The 19,969-nt window shown below is 43.6% G+C and overlaps 1 protein-coding gene across 2 annotated transcripts in view; it reads left to right on the top strand.

Moving 5' to 3' along the window:
• Positions 1-19,969, top strand: part of LOC308297587 (cGMP-dependent protein kinase 1) — a gene marked incomplete at both ends in the record, with an annotated part of 208,173 nt that overhangs the window by 135,335 nt on the left and 52,869 nt on the right. For both annotated transcript variants that reach the window (XM_080741064.1, XM_080741063.1), the window contains 3 exons: positions 1,295-1,358; positions 9,515-9,592; positions 13,387-13,481. In XM_080741064.1, the coding sequence (XP_080597190.1) occupies positions 1,295-1,358; positions 9,515-9,592; positions 13,387-13,481 (237 nt within the window). The remainder of the gene's footprint in view (positions 1-1,294; positions 1,359-9,514; positions 9,593-13,386; positions 13,482-19,969) is intronic.

The following is a 19,969-nucleotide window of genomic DNA, read 5'->3' as shown; positions in this document are numbered from 1 at the left end:
GACAATTAGCTGTGTGCAAAGCAGTGTTTCCTCTTCCCTTGAAGTGCGGTGCTTTTTGGCCGCTTGTGTGCTGGTCTAACCCATTTAGAACGGGTACACAATTTGTTTTTCATAATTTTATGCTTTAACTATTGAAAAATAGCAGATATACAAGCTCTCAGCGCGGCACCGAGTGCCACGCTTATAGAATCGCTTTGAACCGATTCTATAAGTGTCTTTTGAATCCTTCAAAGGTTTTTTTGAAAAACCTATATTTCTTTGTCAGCAATCTGGCTTAGCCATCGTCAAAGAAACGGTCCTTTTCACTTAACTGGAGCTCAGTTAGTCTGTTCTTGAGAGACTACTATGTCAGCGGTTCTCAAACCGTTTCATGTGAAGGACCCCCAAAATGATATATCTTTGGCCACGGACCCCCATCTCAAAATATTTAGTTCCAGGGACCCCCCAGAAGTAAATTTGAGTTACTATAACGTTCGCTTTGAAAATACATATATTCAAAGATTTGCACACATTTTCACGACTTTTTCAAAAATAGCAGATCTACAAGCTCGCAGCGCGGCACTCGGTGCCGCGCTGTGAGCTTGTATATCTGCTATTTTTCCCTGGTTAAAGCATTCAATAATTCTAGGCCTAAATGGGCTAATCTACCGCGGCAGTTCTTGTATTGTGTTGTATTGTGTTGTCGTATTGTGTAACAGATTTACATTTGCGTCAGACAACCACGCCAGATAGGCCTGGGCAATCAACGAACGGCGCATGCGGTTTTTTACATCGTTGTTGGCGAGGCAGAAACCTCTTATCTCCATTGTGTTTTTTTGGGAGGAGAGATTAACGTTCTACTTGCTCCATACTACATACAGCGTCACACACAGGTTTCAAAAGTGGCGGATCCACAATTCCACAAAACAGTTTTGGAGATATGAGGTTTCCACCCGACAGAGACGACATGTCATACTGTGTAAAATATCAACACAAACAATTCAAATAGATGAAGTCTGATTTACCACTTGTACCCTTCTGTATTGTACTTTGTTGTATAATGGTGGCGTACAACATACATTTTCACTATTACAAGAAAACAATGGTAATCGAGGCGAAAGTTATACTAATCACAACATCGATTTGAAGTCACATATCGCCCATCCCTGGTACTGTGGTGCAGATTTTAATTTGCCATCAGACGAACACAAAAGAAGCTTTGTGTTCCAGTGCAAGGCTCTTGTCTTCATCCTCCTTCTGCCGTCTGAAACTGAACCCTGGTGTGGCGTCTCTCTGTGCTTGTTGTCTCCTGCAGTGTTCCTACCTTCCACGGCCTTCAGGAGGATATCCTCAGCAAGCTGGCAGATGTCCTTGAGGAGGTGAGTGTCTTTGTCTGTAAGCCTCGGTGGCAGCGCGGAGCTGCCTGTCAAGGCCATGGGTGGTGAATGGAGAAGTGGCTCTTGGCTGATGATGGAAAGAAACATGCACATAATTATGTTGAGGGCCCGGGCCAAAGCACACTGTGGGGTTATGTATTCAGACGTATTTGTTTGTCTGTGTGTAAAACGAGGCGTTGTTGTTGGGCATTGGAAGCAGGTGTCGCTACTGTACAGGTGCATGCCGACATCTACAGTTTGATTAGAAGAGTTGGGGCGCCGCTGGCCTACTGGTCCAGGCGCATACCACTTAGGCATTGCCACATAGTCGTGGATGCTTGGTGGCATCGCCGGTTCGATTCCCGATCCGGACGACCTTTGCCGCGTGTCACTCCCCATCTCTCCCCCATTTCCTGTCAGTTTACTGTCCTGTCCAATAAAGGCATAAAAGCCCAAAAACATATCTTATAAAAAATTCAAAATGTATATATTTTTGTCTTTTAGTTTTAGTCATAATTTTAGTCATCTGAAAAGTTTGAATTTTAGGGGAACACACACCGGACGCGGGCGGCTGCGCAGCGTCGCAGTAATGACGCGGCGGGCGTGTCTGATTTTACACTTGGTTGCATTCTGAAAATAGCCGATCTATGTCGCAGCGTGACGCATTGTGAGCTTGTAGATCTGCTATTTTCAGAGCGCACAACCTGAGCGCAACCAGATATAAAATGACTTGTATTTTAGTTCTACTGGATCTCTTCTCCACTAGTCCCTCCCTTAGGCTACATTTTAGTCTAGTTTTTATTTGTTGATGAAATTGTCAATATATTTAGTCTTAGGTTTTAGTCATCATAGCTTGGTTTTTATTCAGTTTGGGACAACGGAATGAACACTTGTCAATGATTGATTTGTTCGTTCCACTTGAGGACGGTTGATTTTCTGATCACGCCCAGCAGCCTGAGAGCTGCCCAGATCGATGTACAGCACAGTACAGACTCAACCTGGGCCTGTACCCAGGTTTACAGGCTTTCTCTCAATCCCCACTGTATGACAACGGAACATGTATTTACATGTGTCATCTGTAAGAAATGCGACCACTGTGGTTGCGAGTCACACTTGCAAATGAATTCCGTCCTTGTCCCTTTTATGCCCATTTATGGACATCACTGATGTCATCAATGTTAAGCCCATATCTTGGAATTCCCATATATGGACATACTGTCCAGTCTCATGTGGTCTGTGACATCACACATAGGCCTATATGATGTCAGTCATCTCCATATTTGGGGAAAGTTATATTTTTGCATTTTCCCATTGAAGTCAGTGGAGAAAAATAATTCACAAAAGAATGATATAAATTAAACCATATAATGTATCTGTTAGGAAAATGCAAGCACTCGATTCCCGAGGAAGCTGGTCGATTTGACATATGACCCAATAAGTGCGTGCCACCAAAACTGTGGCAGGGGTATAGCGCGGTAAAATTAAGTTTATCCGAAAAGAAAGAAAGTGGTACTTTAGTCTGGTTGCCCAGGGTTTTAATTAATTAACAAATCGTCACCGTCAGGCAGAAACATCTCTCCATATTCAGACTTTTTTTTTTTAATTAACTCATTCATTGCCTTTTCAAAATGGCCGCCAAGTTCCTCACTGCCCAAAAATGTAATTTTTAGTGCACGGATCAATTTTTAGTGCACGGTTGCGTGCACGCCCATGCCTAGATCATGCGCCATACAGTATGTGTGCAAGCTGTTCACAGCTTTCAAACAAAAAAATCCGCTTGGAAATCCTTTCAGGCATTCATGAGATAGAAGCCATTGTTTTCTTCAAATGTAAACAAACATGGCTGCCATTTTGAAAGATGTGATTGGTATGGGGGTTAAACATGCAATTTCGCGATTGCGATCATGCGGAAAAACGGGAAAACTCGGGAAACTCGGGCCATGGCAGTCTGGGGGTACTGTAATAACTCGGGAAACTCGGGCCTGGCAGTCAAATAACACCCTACTTGATCATACTACAGTGTCACACAAAAGCATCGGAAGTAGCAGATTCCCAAGCTGCGTTTTGAGTTTGTTCATGTTCTACTTTTACTATTCTTATTTTTTTTTCAATCCTGAAAAGTAACAGTTGTGAACTTTTCCAAACCCCAACTTATATATTAAAGTTAAACGATATATTAAAGAATAGCTTGCATACTTCTGAAGCAGTCCAACAACGCGGCAAATGAACGTGCTGCAAGGTACAGTAAATGTATATTTATTTCGTACTGTACAGTTAAGAGGACAATATAAAATGTTGCCGTTACATTATGTATCAAGAGAATTCAATCCTACATACATGGTGGCTTAAAAATCAATAGGCAGCACCCAGATTTGTATCCACTTTTTGTGCCACCGGCTCCAGCACATCACTTTTATCGTCACCAGCCACTTGGCTGGCAGCCAGCAGAAAGGGGTCAAAGTGGACCCTGCTATTATAGTTGCCATCATCAGACGTGTATAATGGCTACTGTTGACATTTATGCTTTTGTCTCGCTGATTGAATGACATTTAAAATGACCCTGTTTTATGCCCGTGGCCGGGTCGGTGGCGGTGTTAGGCGGGCTAAAGCAAGGTATTTCAGACACAATGCCCACGAGTCGCCACGACTGATTTCAGTCATTTGGCTACCATAGGAGCCACACGTGTCTTCTATGGGAGCATGTTGAGCGACGAAAATGCTATTTTCGGTTATTTATTATTTCAAGATTAAAGAGTATTTGAAGTGATGAAACTAGTAATGAAAAAGATGTGCTGAAATACTGCCTGTGGGCTGCGGGAATATCGCTAAATCTGTCCCGAAACGCCTCGGCTGAAACGAGCATTTTCAGCAAGTGTGGAGTCGAAAGTACAATATTTGTCTTTGAAATGTAATGCAGTGACTCAAGTACAGATGGCAGATGCTCATAAAAGAAGAATTACTTACTGTACTGTAGGTATTGCTTTTGACTGAGGTAAGATATCGGTCAGGTGCAAACCTTGTTATGCCCAAAACTGTTACTTTTCAGGATTATTATTATTATTTTTTTAACGAAAGTAGCAGATCTACAAGCTAGAAATGCGGTGCCATGGCATTGGTCCGAAGGTTCATTAGTCAGAAGGTTCATTAGTCCGAATTTGTTAAGAATACTATGCCTAACTCTAACCCTAACCCTAAACCTAACCTCATTAACCCTAACTAAATTCGGACTAATGAACCTTCGGACTTATGGGCAGTCCCCAGAAATGTGTCTCTTTGTGCCGTGTTTCGAGCTTGTGGATCTGCTATTTTGGATTATATGGAGGTTTTCTGGAGGGCGACAGCAACATTATTATACTTGGCCACTGCCCACCACTGTATTCCAGACATGCCTCGCTGCTCAGCAGTGTTTTCAACTCAACAGGTGAGACAGTGTAATCCCTCCAGAGAGTTGAGGGTCTGTGGTCTGCTGCCAGCTGGACGTGTTCATAAAAGAAAGAACTCCATGGGGAGAAAGGATCTGACCAGGAGGCATCCTGAGCCATTCAGCAGCACTGTAGCTACCAGTTGAGCAATGGTTATCAACCTTTTCAGGCTGCGACCCCCAAAATAAACATATTTGAACTTCTGGGGACATCCCCCAACCCTGCACAAGCACTTGGAGTTGTAGGAATTGGCTTTACGTTTAGTTTGACTCTATCTATTCCATTGTGAAAATAGCCGATGCTCACAATGCCTCGCAACGCCTCGCAACGCGTTGCAATGTAGATCGGCTGTTTTCACAATTTCTGCCTCTAATATTTGACAATGTTTGACCAGAGGTACTAAGAAGGTCTTTAACGTCCTTAAAATGTCACTTTAGGAATGTGCAGATACCCTGTATACACCTATACTGTATGTTGGTCGGTTTACTGAGAAAACAATGTTAAAATTTAGCTATTCATCTGGGGACCCCCCCAAAATAATTTGGGGACCCCTGACCCACAAGTCGAGAACCTTTGGTGTAAAGTAACTAAGTACATTTACTCTAGTACTGTACTTAAGTAGAGTTTGGAGGTATTTTTTTACTTTACTGGAGTATTTCCAATTTTCTAAGGGCACGCTCACACCGCACGTTTATTCTACCTGTGAGGGAGGACTCTGCCAATGCATTTCAATGGAAATGGAGCTTTTTCTTTTTTCTTTTTGCAGAAATGCATTGGCAGAACCCGGCCTCATAGGTAGAATAAAAGTGAGAAGTGGATCAGCAGAGAGAGAGATGTATTACTGTGGTAGAGTGATTGGATCTTTTCATGTGGAGAAAGCTACTCGGGTGTGTAAATGTCAAGAGTAGAGCCATAAAGTCTGTGATAGACCATTACTCCCCCCAACACGTGCACGCAAGCACGCACGCAGGTCCGTTTGGTTCAGTTTGTACACTCTCAGGGTTATGGTTGTCCTTACACATAAAACGTTAAAGAACCACTAGTACTAGTGGCAGTGGCGTCAGTTCAGCAAAAGCTAGGGTATGACAAAGATGGGAATCCTCATGGAAAATAGGCATTACATCTTGGATAACACGGTTCTATTGTAAAAATAGCTATTTTCACAATGTCTGCAAAAAAAGAGAAAATGACTTTTGTCAGTTTTTTACACAGGTTTCTATGGTTTCTTGGGCTGGATATGGCAGCCAGGAATGTTTTTTCAAGTGCAGCTAAACTTAGCATGTTAGTAAACGTGCCACAATTAACAGTGCAGCTGACTTGCGGAACCTGGGAATATACCATTTTGTCAAGATGGGGAGAACACAAGCGTGGAGAATATAATTATAATACCTTGTTAAAGTGACCATTATGTTACATTTTGCATTTGTAGTTATTTTACTGTAATTTAACAACATAATAACCAGCGCAGATAGACAAAGAGACATCCATGGATTTATATTTAAAGAATAGAGATTTTACCCCCTGGACCCAGGGTATGGCAGCGGCATACCCCTGCCATACCCAATTGACGCCCCTGACTAGTGGACTCATAATGTGTCATAGTAAATCAGTGTCATACATATTCTGAAGAAAACCTGGAGACTTGACGTTCAGTAATTGCGTCTCATGATCAAAATAAGGGGGACTGCCCATAAGTCCGAAATATCATTAGTCCTACATCTCATTAGTCATAATTCACACACACACACACACACACACACACACACACACACACACACACACACACACACACACACACACACACACACACACACACACACACACACACACACACACACACACACTTTGCACCACTACAAGGAACATGTCTAAATTGGAATGTTGTATTATGTTATCGTTTGCGAGCAAGGTTATGTCTTTTAAAGAAGAGAACCTTTTGAACATGCCGTGTTTCTTTGAAGTCATATTTCCAGGGAATTTGCTCTCAGATTAGCTCTGGTGTTGTTGTAGAAATGGTAGAAACGTGGAATAATTAAGCACCTGCCTCTGTTTGATGTCTAAGCTTTTATCAACACACTTATCAACAAGGTGGTTAAATTATGAAACAGACAAAAGCAATACTCATTACAGTTTGTTGTACCTTTGTTGTACATATATTTTATTTATACTGATGTGATGTGTGTGTGTGTGTGTGTGTGTGTTGTCCTCGTGAGGTCCAAATGTCCCCACAAGTATATTAGAATGGCATAGAGACAACGATTTTTGCGACCGTATGGTCGCAGTTACTATCGAAACCTCCACTGGCTGTCACGTCACACTTTTCCCCTACTCATATCTCCGCCACCGTTGCCCCGATCCAAGCCAAACTTTGCACACACACACTCCTTGGCTGCCAGACCACAACCTCCACCCTCATTTCTCACATGGCCCTCTTCTAGCGCCACCATGAGGCAGATTCTTGCAAAACACATTTTTGGACACTGCTCCTACATATTTTGCCCTAAAATCACGCAAAACGGTTCACAGTATCTCTATAGTCATGTCATCAACAACCATGCATCTGTCCTGTCTAGCGCCACCATCAGGCCGATTTTTGCAAAACAAATTTTTGGACACCACTCCTACAGATTTTGCCCTAAAATCACACAAAGCGGTACACAGTATCTCTACTGTCATGTCATCAACATGGATCTGTCACATTTCCCATATTCCCTCCTGATTACCTACCATTGCCTTCTAAAGTTTGTGTATGCGACCTGATGGTCTCAAAGAATATTAGGTTAGGATTAAACATTTGTTCCTGATTTATACTTGGATGTCACACAACAGCATTAGCAGATCTACAAGTGTGAGCTTGTATATCGTCTCTGTCAGGTGGAAACCTCATACGTCCAAAACTGTTACTTTTCAGGATTCCAATAAAACAATAGCAAAAGTACTGTAGCAGATCTACAAGCTCAAATTACGTCACGCAATTTACCAGGGAAAAATCCACAAAAAGTTAGAATATCGTCGGTGGAAATCTCCAATGTCCAAAAACGTCTGTTTTTATCATTTAAACAAATTAACTTAACTAGTGAAAACAGCTGCTTGTAGATCTGCTGTTTTCGCTACTTTTGTGCGACGGCCTTGTCTGATGAAGCAGGGCTTTACTTTGCGAAAAAAGCATACACATTTGAAACTTGGAGATATGAGGTCTCTGCCCGACAGTGACGATATGTAGAGAAGAGGTTTCTGCCCAACAAACGACGATATCACTTATTGTTGGGGTAACTTGGGTCAATGGCATTCAGAAAATGGTAGAATGGCATTCAATCTAAAAATGTGGATGCCGCCAAGCATAGTAATAGAGGCGCGCGTCCGTGTTTAACCACAGGTGTCCTGGTGGTGATGGAGTAAAGTCCCTGCTCTACCACTGTGGACAGACTAGAGTTTTAAATCCTCCACGGTGCCTCCAGCTTGGCCGGACGCTCCATTGAACACAGTTGGCTTTGTTCACTCACTGGTTATTACTGCTGCTACTAAGTACAAAATAAATGAGCCACAAGACAAGAGGCACTGCCGAGCAAGCCGTCAGGCGAGCAGATGTTGTGATTAAGACTCAGCACTGTTTGAGTTTAGGTCCCGATAGGGACAGAATCGTAACTCGTATCCCCCCTTGTCAACATGTGGCGTCAAGGTTTGATGTTTGGTCAAGTCCGTTCCAAGAACTCAACCGTCTTTGGAGTGAGAATGCGTTGTAATGAATGCATGTTCCATCCTCCCGGTGTAACTCCTCACTGTCAGGTGAACAGAAGCGTCTGGCTAACATCATGCGTGTCAGAGGGGTAGGCAGTGACAGGGAGGGCTATATATACTGCACATATATATCCTGGATGACTCATAAAATGAGTCAACTCTTCTCCTTTCCTTTTTCAACTCTTCTCCTATACTGTAGCTCTCCTTCCTTATGTGGAATTACCTTGTGTTTTTATTTGACCTGAAGTGGATTTAACAATGTGAAATATGTGCTTTTTACTTTTCCTTGTTACACAAACTTTTCTACACTGTACCTGCTGCTACAGTTTAGTTTTTTTTAAACCCCCGCCTCATGGCGCCATCTAATGTTTCCAAAAGAAAATGCATTGTACACACCTGCATATGATGCTAATATACACACTTGCATATCGTCGTTGTCTGGTGAAAACCCTGTATCTCCAAAACCGTTTTTTTTTTTTTGCATTTATCATTTTAAAAATGATTTAAACTAGTGAAAACAGCCGATCTACAAGCACACAAGTTGTGTGCTTGTAGAGCTGCTGTTTTCACTACTTTTGTGCGATGGCCTTGTGTGATGAAGCAGGGCTTTACTTCGCGAAATAACGTACAAATGTGAAACTTGGAGATACAAGGTTTCCACCCGACAGCGACGATATGATGCTTCTGTTCTGAACATCACCTGCTACTATCTGTATATACTGTATAAGTTTATTGTTATAACCTGTGTGTCTGTCCTTTCTTATCTCTCATGTTCTCACTCTACGGCTATCTTCTCTCCTCTCACGGAAAACTACATAAAGGAGCGTGCACTGTGGGAAGAAAATGTTATTTCACCCACTCCTTTTTGCACCTGCAAACCTGTGATGTGAGAATACGGCTGATTCTGGTTCTCCACGCCACGCTTATGATGAAAGAACCGGAGAACTGTGATGTTCCTGGGTGAATAATATCTCTCCTCTCTCCTCTCTCCTCTCTCAGACGCACTATGAGGACGGAGAGTACATCATCAGACAGGGTGCCAGAGGAGATACGTTCTTCATCATCAGCAAGGGAAAGGTGAGAGTGACCCCTCCGGTCTTCACCCCTATAGTCGTCGTTAACACGGGGACACGGGGACGCGGTGACACGTCCGACACTTGTACGCTATCTCTAACAAGCAGCGGTGGAAGAAGTGCTCACATTTGTTCCTTTTAAGTCTAAGTATAATCAACACTGAAATGTTCTGTTACAAGGAAAAGTCCGGTAATCGAATTTTGACTTCAGTAAAAGTGCAAAAGTAGTGTCATCAAAATATACTTCTTAAAGTACCAAAAGTAAAAGTATGCATTAGGCAGAACGTCCAATCATTTGAAAATAGCAGATCTACAAGCTCAAAGTATAAGCCAAAGTATCAGTATAGGGCTGAAGTAGTAGTGTATTTATAGGATTGAACCAGTAACTAAGCCTTCCAAATATTGTAGTGGAGTACTGTAAAAGTACAACATTTGCCTCAGAGACGTAGTGGAGTAGAAGTAAAAGTATTGAACACTGGACCATTAAAGTAAAAACATAATAATGCGGTCACAATTATTATAATAATCTAAATTGTACTCCAGTACAGTACTTGAGTGATATGTACTTAGTTACTTTACACCACCACTGACAAGGATGTGGACAGTGTTCCATATGGAGCGAGAGCACTCAGCTATCATCAGGTGAGGAAAAAGAGAGAGAGATGGGATTGATTGAGTATTTTATTAGACAAAAGTGGAGAACAGTAATAGTCAATACATTAAAATAATGTAGTACAGTACAAGTACAGTTAAACACCCTGCCTAAAAGGAGCATCCCAAATACGGTAAGTCCTTTGCATTCAACTCATGGATATAACAAATAGCAAAAAAAAAAAAAAATCAGATATCATCACAGTTCAATATCACCAGTGGTTCTCAACCTTTTCACGCCGCGGCCCCCCTAAATAATCGCATTAGAGCTGGGGGACCCCCCACCCTGATTAGAACGTTAACCTTTTTTTGCTTGTAGATGAGCTATTTTCACCATGTGTGCCTCTTTCTCAGGTAATATTTCACAATTTGGCCAATGTTTGAAAATGCTTAGTTTGGTGTTACTCTTGTAGATCTGCTGTTTTCACTAGTTTGGGTCCTTGGAAAACGTCTAATTTCTCTTTTGGGTCTCGACCTTAAAGGTTTGGGAACCACTGCTGTACATAGCAGTACCTACTGTAGCAATCTTGAAAGGTAAAAACCCCAACCCATATCCTGTCAAATATGGGTTAAACATTAAGCCTGATGCGTTGTGTATAGTATTCAGCAACAGGCAGGACTCACAGTTCAGTCCATAACATTTGTCTGCATTCAGATTGCAAGGATTTAAGTGTCCTTGAAATATCTGTCATTGTTTCGCTCAACTCAGTGCAAGCATATCTCTATTCCCTGAACCTAACTTCTTAATGTCAACCAAAAAACAAGTGTTATTGTGAGGACCAGACAAACTGTCCTCACAAGTTGTCACAACATCTATTTCTCATATTCCACTATAATTGTATATAGTATAGTTACACACACGCCAGAGCATGTGAGCGGAGTGGAGCGGGAACGAAAGCCGCCCCGCGCTCCTGAGGGCTCTTGTCCCGCTCGCTCGTCACTCTGGTCGGCCACCGGGCCGCTCCGCTCTGCGCCGCTCCGTCGCTCACCTTGATTTGCGCATTTGTCACTCCGCGCTCGCACCACGCTCCGCTCAGGGTCGTCAGCAGCCAAAATAAAAAAATATATTTTGCTACCATGTCCGAAACACTTTCTCCTTTGCTTTGCCACAAGTGTTCCCAACACAAATGCCTGCTGTAACGTGAGCCTTTGATGGAGAGCTGCCTTCAATGTTACAAAAGACGCCATCTAAGGCGTTGTATTTTTTAATAAGATGGGCAATATTAAATCCAGTTATTGATTATTCATTCAACCAAATCAGTCTCACTTGCATTTCAAATCGTATCCTTTGACTGGCTGGTGGTGATATATAACTTAACACTTTGCCGTCCGAAATAGAATGGTGGTTGGTAGATTAGCCGTGAAATTTCTATTATTGTATTGTGATCTGAGACATAATATTATGTTTATAAACATGAGCCCGCCGCCCCTCCTTCTTGGACAGCACCGTTGTTTTTTCTTTTTCTTTTTTTCCCAGGTCATTAGCTCACCGTGATTTTCTCGATCTCCGTTGGGATAGAATGGGGGTTTTGGCCGATCATCGATCTCCCTGTGCGTTTCGCGTGCGCGATCCATTCACGTAAATGTCCCCGCAAATAATCCATGTGTGACTCAAGAACAGAACTGAAAATTTTCGCTAGCATAGCCCCAAGCATGGCTGCAGTAGGAGCACAAGTGTACAGACAGCAAACGGATGGCTGGGAGTAGCCTTGGAGAAGGAAAGGAGCTGACGTCACCTCTGCTTCATGTCAGACCGTGCATGAGCTATCAATGCACGAGTGGTGACTAGGGAAGGTTAGACGATCGCCGATTTTCGGATCAAAATCATTTATTCCGGTTTTAATGACAAAGTCCGGGAAAGTACTGCGTGGCTGAGACTCCTTGCTGGGATGTGCGATATACTACGGTTTTAACATTAAGGGGCTCCCCGTGGCTTACAAAGGGTTAACTGACACAAGGTAGGCTATTTATTATAAACATAGCCTACTTGTGTGGATGATATAGATACATTTGACTTGAGTGAAATCTTGATAAAGGTTCTCCTCTCCGCACTGCTTTCTCCCTCCTGCGACATGGCTGCACTGCCATGGACTGCACTCGGCACTGTTTTGTTGGAAACATGCGGGCGCACAGCCCCAACAGGGTTGGCTAGGAGCGGAGGAGGTCGGCGCTCCAAGGAGCGGAGGAAAATCCTCGCTCTAAAGCCGCTCAGACCCATTTGAAAAGTCGCTCGCTCACGCTCACGTCAAAAACGTCCCGCTCCGCTCGCGCTCCGCTCCGCTCATATGCTCTGACACACGCACACCCGCACCTTACCTGACCCTTTCTATGATGCGTCTGTCACTTTTCGTTCTTTATTTTCTTGCCCTTACTATTTTCCCCTACCTAACCTGCTTCCCCCTCTGTTCTTTTTGGCTGCAGTCACATTGACTTGAACCTTTATCATAGCAGCCCTCAGATTTAGATGGACCTACTGTATGATATAGTGATATTATATTTTAATATCCCACCGTGGCTGAATGAAACTTTATAATGGATTAGTTAAAGCCAAACGACCTTCTATCTTCCTTTCACTCTGAAGACCTGTTGAAGGACACTTGGCGTGATGTATAAGAGCTAATGGCGTTGGTCTCTGCCATCGCTCACATGTCTTATAATAGGTTAATGAATTGGAGCGTAGTAGCGCTTCGCAAAGGTGTCGGTCACAGTGGCAGCGGAGGAAGAACTACTATGGAGATATGCTCTGTTACAAGTAATGGTCCTGGATTAAAATGTTTATTGAGTAAAAATATACTCACAGTACAAAAGTAAACATACAATCTTTTTCTTTAATTGGGAGGAAAAATAATAGATCTACAATAACTGATCTACAAGTTCACAACTCACCGCATAGATAGACAATTTTCGAACATGCCCGGGATATACAGTATATGGCAGGGATTTGTGTTACTAGTTTGAGATAATACAGAATATTTTGCAGAGGAGAGCTGGAGCAGCTCAGACAGTTCAAGCCCTTTATTCAGGTGCTTGTACAAAAAGTTACAGACTTAACATTTCAATGCTAGAGTCATGACTCTGATGAAGATGCACTAGCATTGAAACCTATGCCTGTCTCACCCTCCTGTATCTGTCTCCCCCGCTCTCCAGGTGAACGTGACCCGAGAGGATCTACCCAATGGAGAGCCCGTCTACCTGCGCAGCCTGCTGAAGGGAGACTGGTTCGGAGAGAAAGCCCTGCAGGGGTGAGTCCACAACTGCCCACCATTTCACCCATTTCACTGAGTCCATGAGTCCAACCTAGTTCAGTGTAGTGGTTGGGATCCGGAATCAGAGGAACCGGATCCAACATTGAGGAACCAGGAATCATCGTTCCATCACATTTTTCCCCCCAAATCAAAAGCCAATCAAGAAAAGGAGGCGGTGGCATCCGCCCCAGAGATATAATGCTTTCAGCCCAAAAGTTCTTCTCACCTCTAGAGAAGAACTTCTGGGAACTCAGATCAGAGCTGGTTGCGTGGACTTCACGGCTGCCATACAATTACAATACTAGTTGTTCTCAAACCTTTTTAATTTCAAGGAACCATAATTGATTCCATTTGTACACTCTCAGATTTACAGAGCGATTATGGACCATTTGGAACCCCTGTGGGAATCGTTAAAGGGAACTGTTAAGGAGTCTGAATAATTAAAACCCTAAAGGTTCCCAACTCTAGTTCAGTACTTAGCCCTATTCACGGCCCGCCCACTCAGCAACTTCCTGGTGCTGAACAAGGAAGATCAAAGAAGGAATGGACACCGACGTCATTTTAGGCTCCATGGCCATCCGCGGCGATCCGCCATGACACTTTGGGTGGCGGAAGTGGCATCGGAGGTTCGTGAATAACATTAGCGGTGCCACTTCCGCCACCCAAAAGTGTCATGGCGCATGGACCGTGGTGTGCCAACTTCCGGGTCTTCTCCTTCTTTGAGCCTTCTTGGTGCTGAAGTCACGTTTTGAAGGATAAAACCCTGCTAAAAGCCCATAGAGTTAACACAGAAATCGCAAATTTAATGCAATTTCCGAATAGTACAGTATAAAATACGGCTAGCATGATCAAGAACACAAGATAGTAAAAGGCACAAAGCATTATAATTTACTTTACCGTTCGAAATAATTATTTGTTGGCTTTAAGTCCAGCTATTTCTGTGTTATTTTACCCTTCTAAACTGACGTCAGCACCAGGAAGTTGCTGAGAAATTTGCTGAGTGGGCGGGCCGTGAATAGGGCTTCTTCTGAATCGCTTTCATGTCAAGGACTTCCAAATTCCTATGTATCTGGCTGGGGCCCCCCTTCTGAAAATGTGTTGAGCCAAGATATTCAAAGATATTATAATTTTTTTTTTTTTAAAGATTTGTATTAATAGCAGATTGCAAGCAGCACATTGCAACACGTTGCATCACAAGTCATGATATGCTGTGACCTTGTGATGCATAATGTAAAAACGTTTTGCTGGGTGCCCCCTTGCAAACCCCCTCAAGGACCCCCTGGGTGTCCCCGGACCCCAGTTTGAGAACCACGTGACCTATTTAACGCCTGACTGCCGTGACTCTCATTATATTTGCGCTGTCTTTTTTTTATTATTTATTTGCTCTATCACTCTTCCTTCATCTCCCACGCTTGTTATCATCTTCACCCATTCTCCCCATTCACTCACTCTTGACAGGCACGGCAAGGTGTTGAAAGATAAGAACAAACCTGCTTAAGATGCACCAACAGACACAACTGGCCCACACTTTGTTCCTTGTTATTGGGGGAATCAATCAATGACACACGTCTTACAAGTTCAAACAGCTCATTTGCATAATATTATAATACAGGTTGTTATCCACTTAAACCCTGCAGACTTGGTAAACTGGATTGACCCACGTTGGCTCGGTACTTTCTCCCGTCTACACCGAATCTCGACAAGCTCCTCACATAACGTGGCGCGCCGTGCTGTTTTTGAGCGGTGCTAGCCGCTCCAACAAGTGGCCGAGTGTGTTTGTCCATACTATGTCTGCATGAGCACGGCCTCAACAGCTGCGATACCGCTGGGTGACGTACCTTCAAGTGGTGGCGCTGTTGAGCTCCTCTTGTTCATATAGCCTAGCTCAGGGGTGGGCAGCTTTGATGATGGCGAGGGCCACTATATTTTCCCCTTCACTCCAGAGGGCCACTTTGCATATTGCTACGTTCTACTTTGTCATTCTAGTATCTCATACAAAAGAAGCAAAAATAGCAGATCTACAAGCTCAAAACGCATGCGTTTTGCGCTTGTAGATCGGCTATTTTTGCTTCTCTTGAATTGGAATCCTGAATTCTTTTTTGGTATTTTTTTAATTGGAATCCTCAAATGTAACATTTTGATTGAATTTCAATTTAGTTATATACTCACGTTAAATTTATGAACCTAATTACAAAAACTATAACTATAACTATACTAGTCATTAAAGGGCCACTTCACCTCTGGGACATGCATTTTGCATCATCATGCTGCATCATATGATGCAAAACGCATCACTAGCACAGCTGAAATACTAAAATATCTCAAAAAACAGATTGAACACAAAGAATAACTCAGGATTGTGTTGATTGTGTCCCAAACAACAATAAAATAAGATCTAGTTGTACCAGAGGTGAAGTGGCCCTTTAAGCTACTAACAGCTGAAATCAATAATGGCTATATCAGTATTCTGGTATTAACCTGCGGGCCGCATTAAGTGAAGGTGAGGGCCGCATGTGGCCCCCGGGCCACCAGTTGCCCCCACCAGTTGCCCATGTATGGCCTAGCTTAATGAAATGAACTCATCAAAGGCACCACTCACTTCACACTGTGTCACGTCACACCACAAATAGCAATATTTATAGCACAACTTATCAATGCAGTGTCCAAACAAAAAGTGTCCATAACAGTCAATGCTACAGCCAGTCACAGCCATTCTTCATTGTTCTATAGTTTTCCTTCGCCAGCTGTTAATTCACTACAGCTCTCTGTGTTGTTATGAGAAGGCATGTAAGCATAATGGTGTTGCTGATATATCAGCTACTAAAGGGCCAGAAATAAACAAGCACTAAAAACACCCACGCAATATGAGGGCATCCACCAGGGACGTGCTGGCCATTGGGAAAAGCGGGACAACCCCCGAACGGCCGTTTCATTTCCGGCCGGTCCAGGCCGGCCATTAGGAAAAAAATAAAAATAAAATGTTGGGCGTCGTTCCATTTTGGGGGCTGGGCGGCCAACAAAGTAAATCGTCACTGTCGGGTAGAAACCTCGTATCTCCAAGTTTCAAATTTGTAAATATTTTCGCAAAGCAAAGCCCTGCTTCATCATACAAGGCCGTCGCACAAAAGTAGTGAAAACAGCAGATCTACAAGCACACAACGCCTCGCGGTGCGAGGCGTTGTGTGCTTGTAGATCGGCTGTTTTCACTAGTTTAAATCATTTTTAAACTGATAAATACAAAACAAACAGTTTTGGTCAAGGTATCCACCCGACAACGACAAAATATAATAACTCATGTAATTGGCCCACTGGCTTGTCACTCGTCATGATCTGAAATGGCAAATCTTTGAGTAGCAGCAGCGCTATATAAAGAGAGATCTCTCTCTATAGCACGCAATGAGGGCCTCTACAACTCTTTTTCCCGGGCTGATCAGGGGCCCAGCACGTCCCTTGCAGCCACAGTGCTTCCAGCACTGTTCTCATCAGGCACCGTGCATCTCAGGGACGCCTACAGCTTCACTAATGGCTCTTAACCAGCTATGACCCAGAACCTCCATACACAACCTGTGAGGTTCTGTTGGTGAATTTACATTGTTGTTTCTTTCTTTTTTGACCAAACTAGCGCATGGAAACAGCCAGAGCCTTTGTCTTGTGCAGCAGTGGTTAGTGGAGTCCCCAGATTAATGATGGAGAGTTAGGAACCAAAATGGTAACTCTGAGGGGCCTTTTCCACCGCAAAGAACCGGTTCTGCTTCTTTCTCCCGCCTATGGGATGAACCAGAGGTGAGCTTTTCCACCGAGAACCGAGTTGGTTCCGAACTGTAAAAGTTGGTTCGCGGCCGGTTTGCAAGAACGACCCAAGGTTCCAAGAAAGTTGTCATCCCATAGGCGGGAGAAAGAACCCGAACCGGTTCTTTGACAGTGGAAAAGGCCCCTGAGTGTACAATTGGAACCAAATGGACCCTTATGAGTCCACTAAGGTTTCATTTGTACTGTACACTAAGAGGTATCGTGGTCCGTGGTCTAATGTAGGAGTTCTCAAAGTGGGGTCCAGGGACCCCCAGGGCCCTATATGCATACCGGTAATCTATTTACAAAAAGAATCTTGACAGTCATTGAAAATGTTTGATTCTTTTTTATGTCATTTTTAACACCACATAATTGGCACATAATCTATTCAGATGTGGGTCGGCGGCCAAATACAAATTCATTTAGGGGTCCATGACATGAAAACCTTTGAGAACTACTGTTGTACATTATGTGCTGGGGCAGAGAAACTGTGGCTGTGCGTCTTGAAAAAGGCAACTAGTATCTAATACCAGCCGATATCCCCGTTGTCACCCCTTAGTATGGGTCTGTCATCACCGTTGTCACCTCTTAGTATGGGTCTGTCATCACTGTTGTCATCCCTTAGTATGGGTCTGTCATCACCGTTGTCATCCCTTAGTATGGGTCTGTCATCACCGTTGTCATCCCTTAATTAGCTAAGGCTCAGTAGTCTGTCTAATGGCTACCAGGAGCACTTCGTGCCGCGTTGTGAGCTTGTAGATCGTCTATTTTCACTACTTCTTAAACATTTCTTAATGCCGTTTTCCCAGCAGACCCCAGCAGCCCTGGCATAGCATAGAGTGGAGCCCATAAGCAGCTTAAGCTGTTTAAGCAAAAACTGGACGACAGGGGCATTTCTGCCTAATAGACCCCCATGGACAGTCTTTTTGGATCAATATAAGTAGGAACATGAGCCTAGATGTTATTTAGTGTGGAGTTGAAGGCTCTACGACCTCCCGGTGGGGGCACCTCACTAGCAGTTGGCATAAGGCAGTGTTTCTCAACCACTGTGCCTGGGTACCTTTGGTGTGCCCCTGAGAAGGGTCAAGTGTGCCCCTTGAAACTGCTTGAAAGCCAGTATTGTATTTATCATTTTAAAAATGATTTAAACTAGTGAAAACAGCAGATCTACAAGCACACAACGCCTCGCGGTGCGAGGCGTTGCATGCTTGTAGATCTGCTGTTTTCACTACTGTTGTGCGACAGCCTTGTACTGTATGATGAAGCAGGGCTTTACTTTGCGAAGAAACTTACAAATTTGAAACTTGGAGATACAAGGTTTCTCCCCGACAGCGACGATATTTACACCCCCGTATTATGTTGGTGTGCCCATGGATTCTTGGGACAGGAAAAGTGTGCCCATGCAGAAAAAGGTTTGAGAAACACTGGCATAAGGACTACATTGGGAGTAAATGGGGGGGGGGGGGGGGGGAGCAAAAGCAAAAAAAAAAGATACAGTACACAATCCCTCCCTGCTTGGCACTGAGCATCAAGGGTTGGATTAAGACCCAGGGGTGTCGCACCAAATCCTGGGCCCTGGGTACAAGGATTCAGTGCGCCCCCCCCATGAATGTTCTTCATAGGGGGAGGGGGTTTACCTACGACAAACATAATATTCATGTCATGCTGCTCGCAGGCACATCAAGCTGCCTCACGCTACTGCACAAGGAGATAAGGTTTGTTTCCCACGGCTACTTCACCTCTGAAACATGAAAATCTGTTGTCTGAATGGCTGTCTACCAGGCTTGATAATGTTATGTCTCCGGCTCCGCCGCGCTGCTGCTGCCGCTGCTTGAGAGCGGGGAGAGGAAACCAGCGTGTGTCTGGAGTGCTCTGGAGGAATGAAGGGCTATAATGGAAAACCCAGAACACCTGCACACCGCCACACGCACGCACACACTCGCACGCATACACTCGTGACTCGCACGCACGCATGCACGCACACACACACCTGCACCCTCTGACAGACTCATTCACATACACACATGCAGACAGACATACACTCATCCCATTATTACCGGGAAAGATTCTGTGTCACTTTAGATTTTGACCGCTTTAACCATTATTTTAGTGCCGTGCTATGAGCTTGTAGATCTGCTATTTTTGAAAAATCACGAAAATCTGTGCAAAAAACTCAAATCTTTGTTTCTCGGGTCCCTGGAACAAAATATTTTGTGATGGGGGTCTGCGGTCAAATACATATAATTCTAGGGGTCCTTGACATAAAAAGTTTTCATCATCACTGATATAGAAACATAAGTTTTTCAGAAAACCTTTATGATTTAGGAGACCTTCGTAGAATCGTGTCCTCCGGTCTTAATGGGCCACATACCAGTTTAGAGGAAAAGATGGAGCTGGTGCCATCTTGTGGTAGCTCTGTGTGCAGCCATCCCTCTGTCCTCATCATCTCTGGGTGCTTGTTTATTCCCTATATATCTGGAACTGAAGAAATACACCATTTTAACAACAGGCCTGTTTGTGTTCCTTCACCGTCATGCTGTCTTGAGTCAGTATTCATCATGGTTACCAGGGCTTTCATTTATTTTACAATGCAGTGACACACTATAGAGCAGTCTTTCTCCAACTTTGACATTTCCTAAAGTCTCCCCTTAACTCTGACAGTGTACAAGTGGTTTCATTTGTACGCCATCAGAGTT

Source organism: Nannobrachium achirus, assembly GCF_963921795.1.
Source record: "Nannobrachium achirus genome assembly, chromosome: 13".
Classification (NCBI taxonomy): domain Eukaryota; kingdom Metazoa; phylum Chordata; class Actinopteri; order Myctophiformes; family Myctophidae; genus Nannobrachium; species Nannobrachium achirus.
The sequence above is the reverse complement of the archived record's forward strand: the minus strand, read 5'-3'. Positions and strand labels throughout refer to the sequence as shown.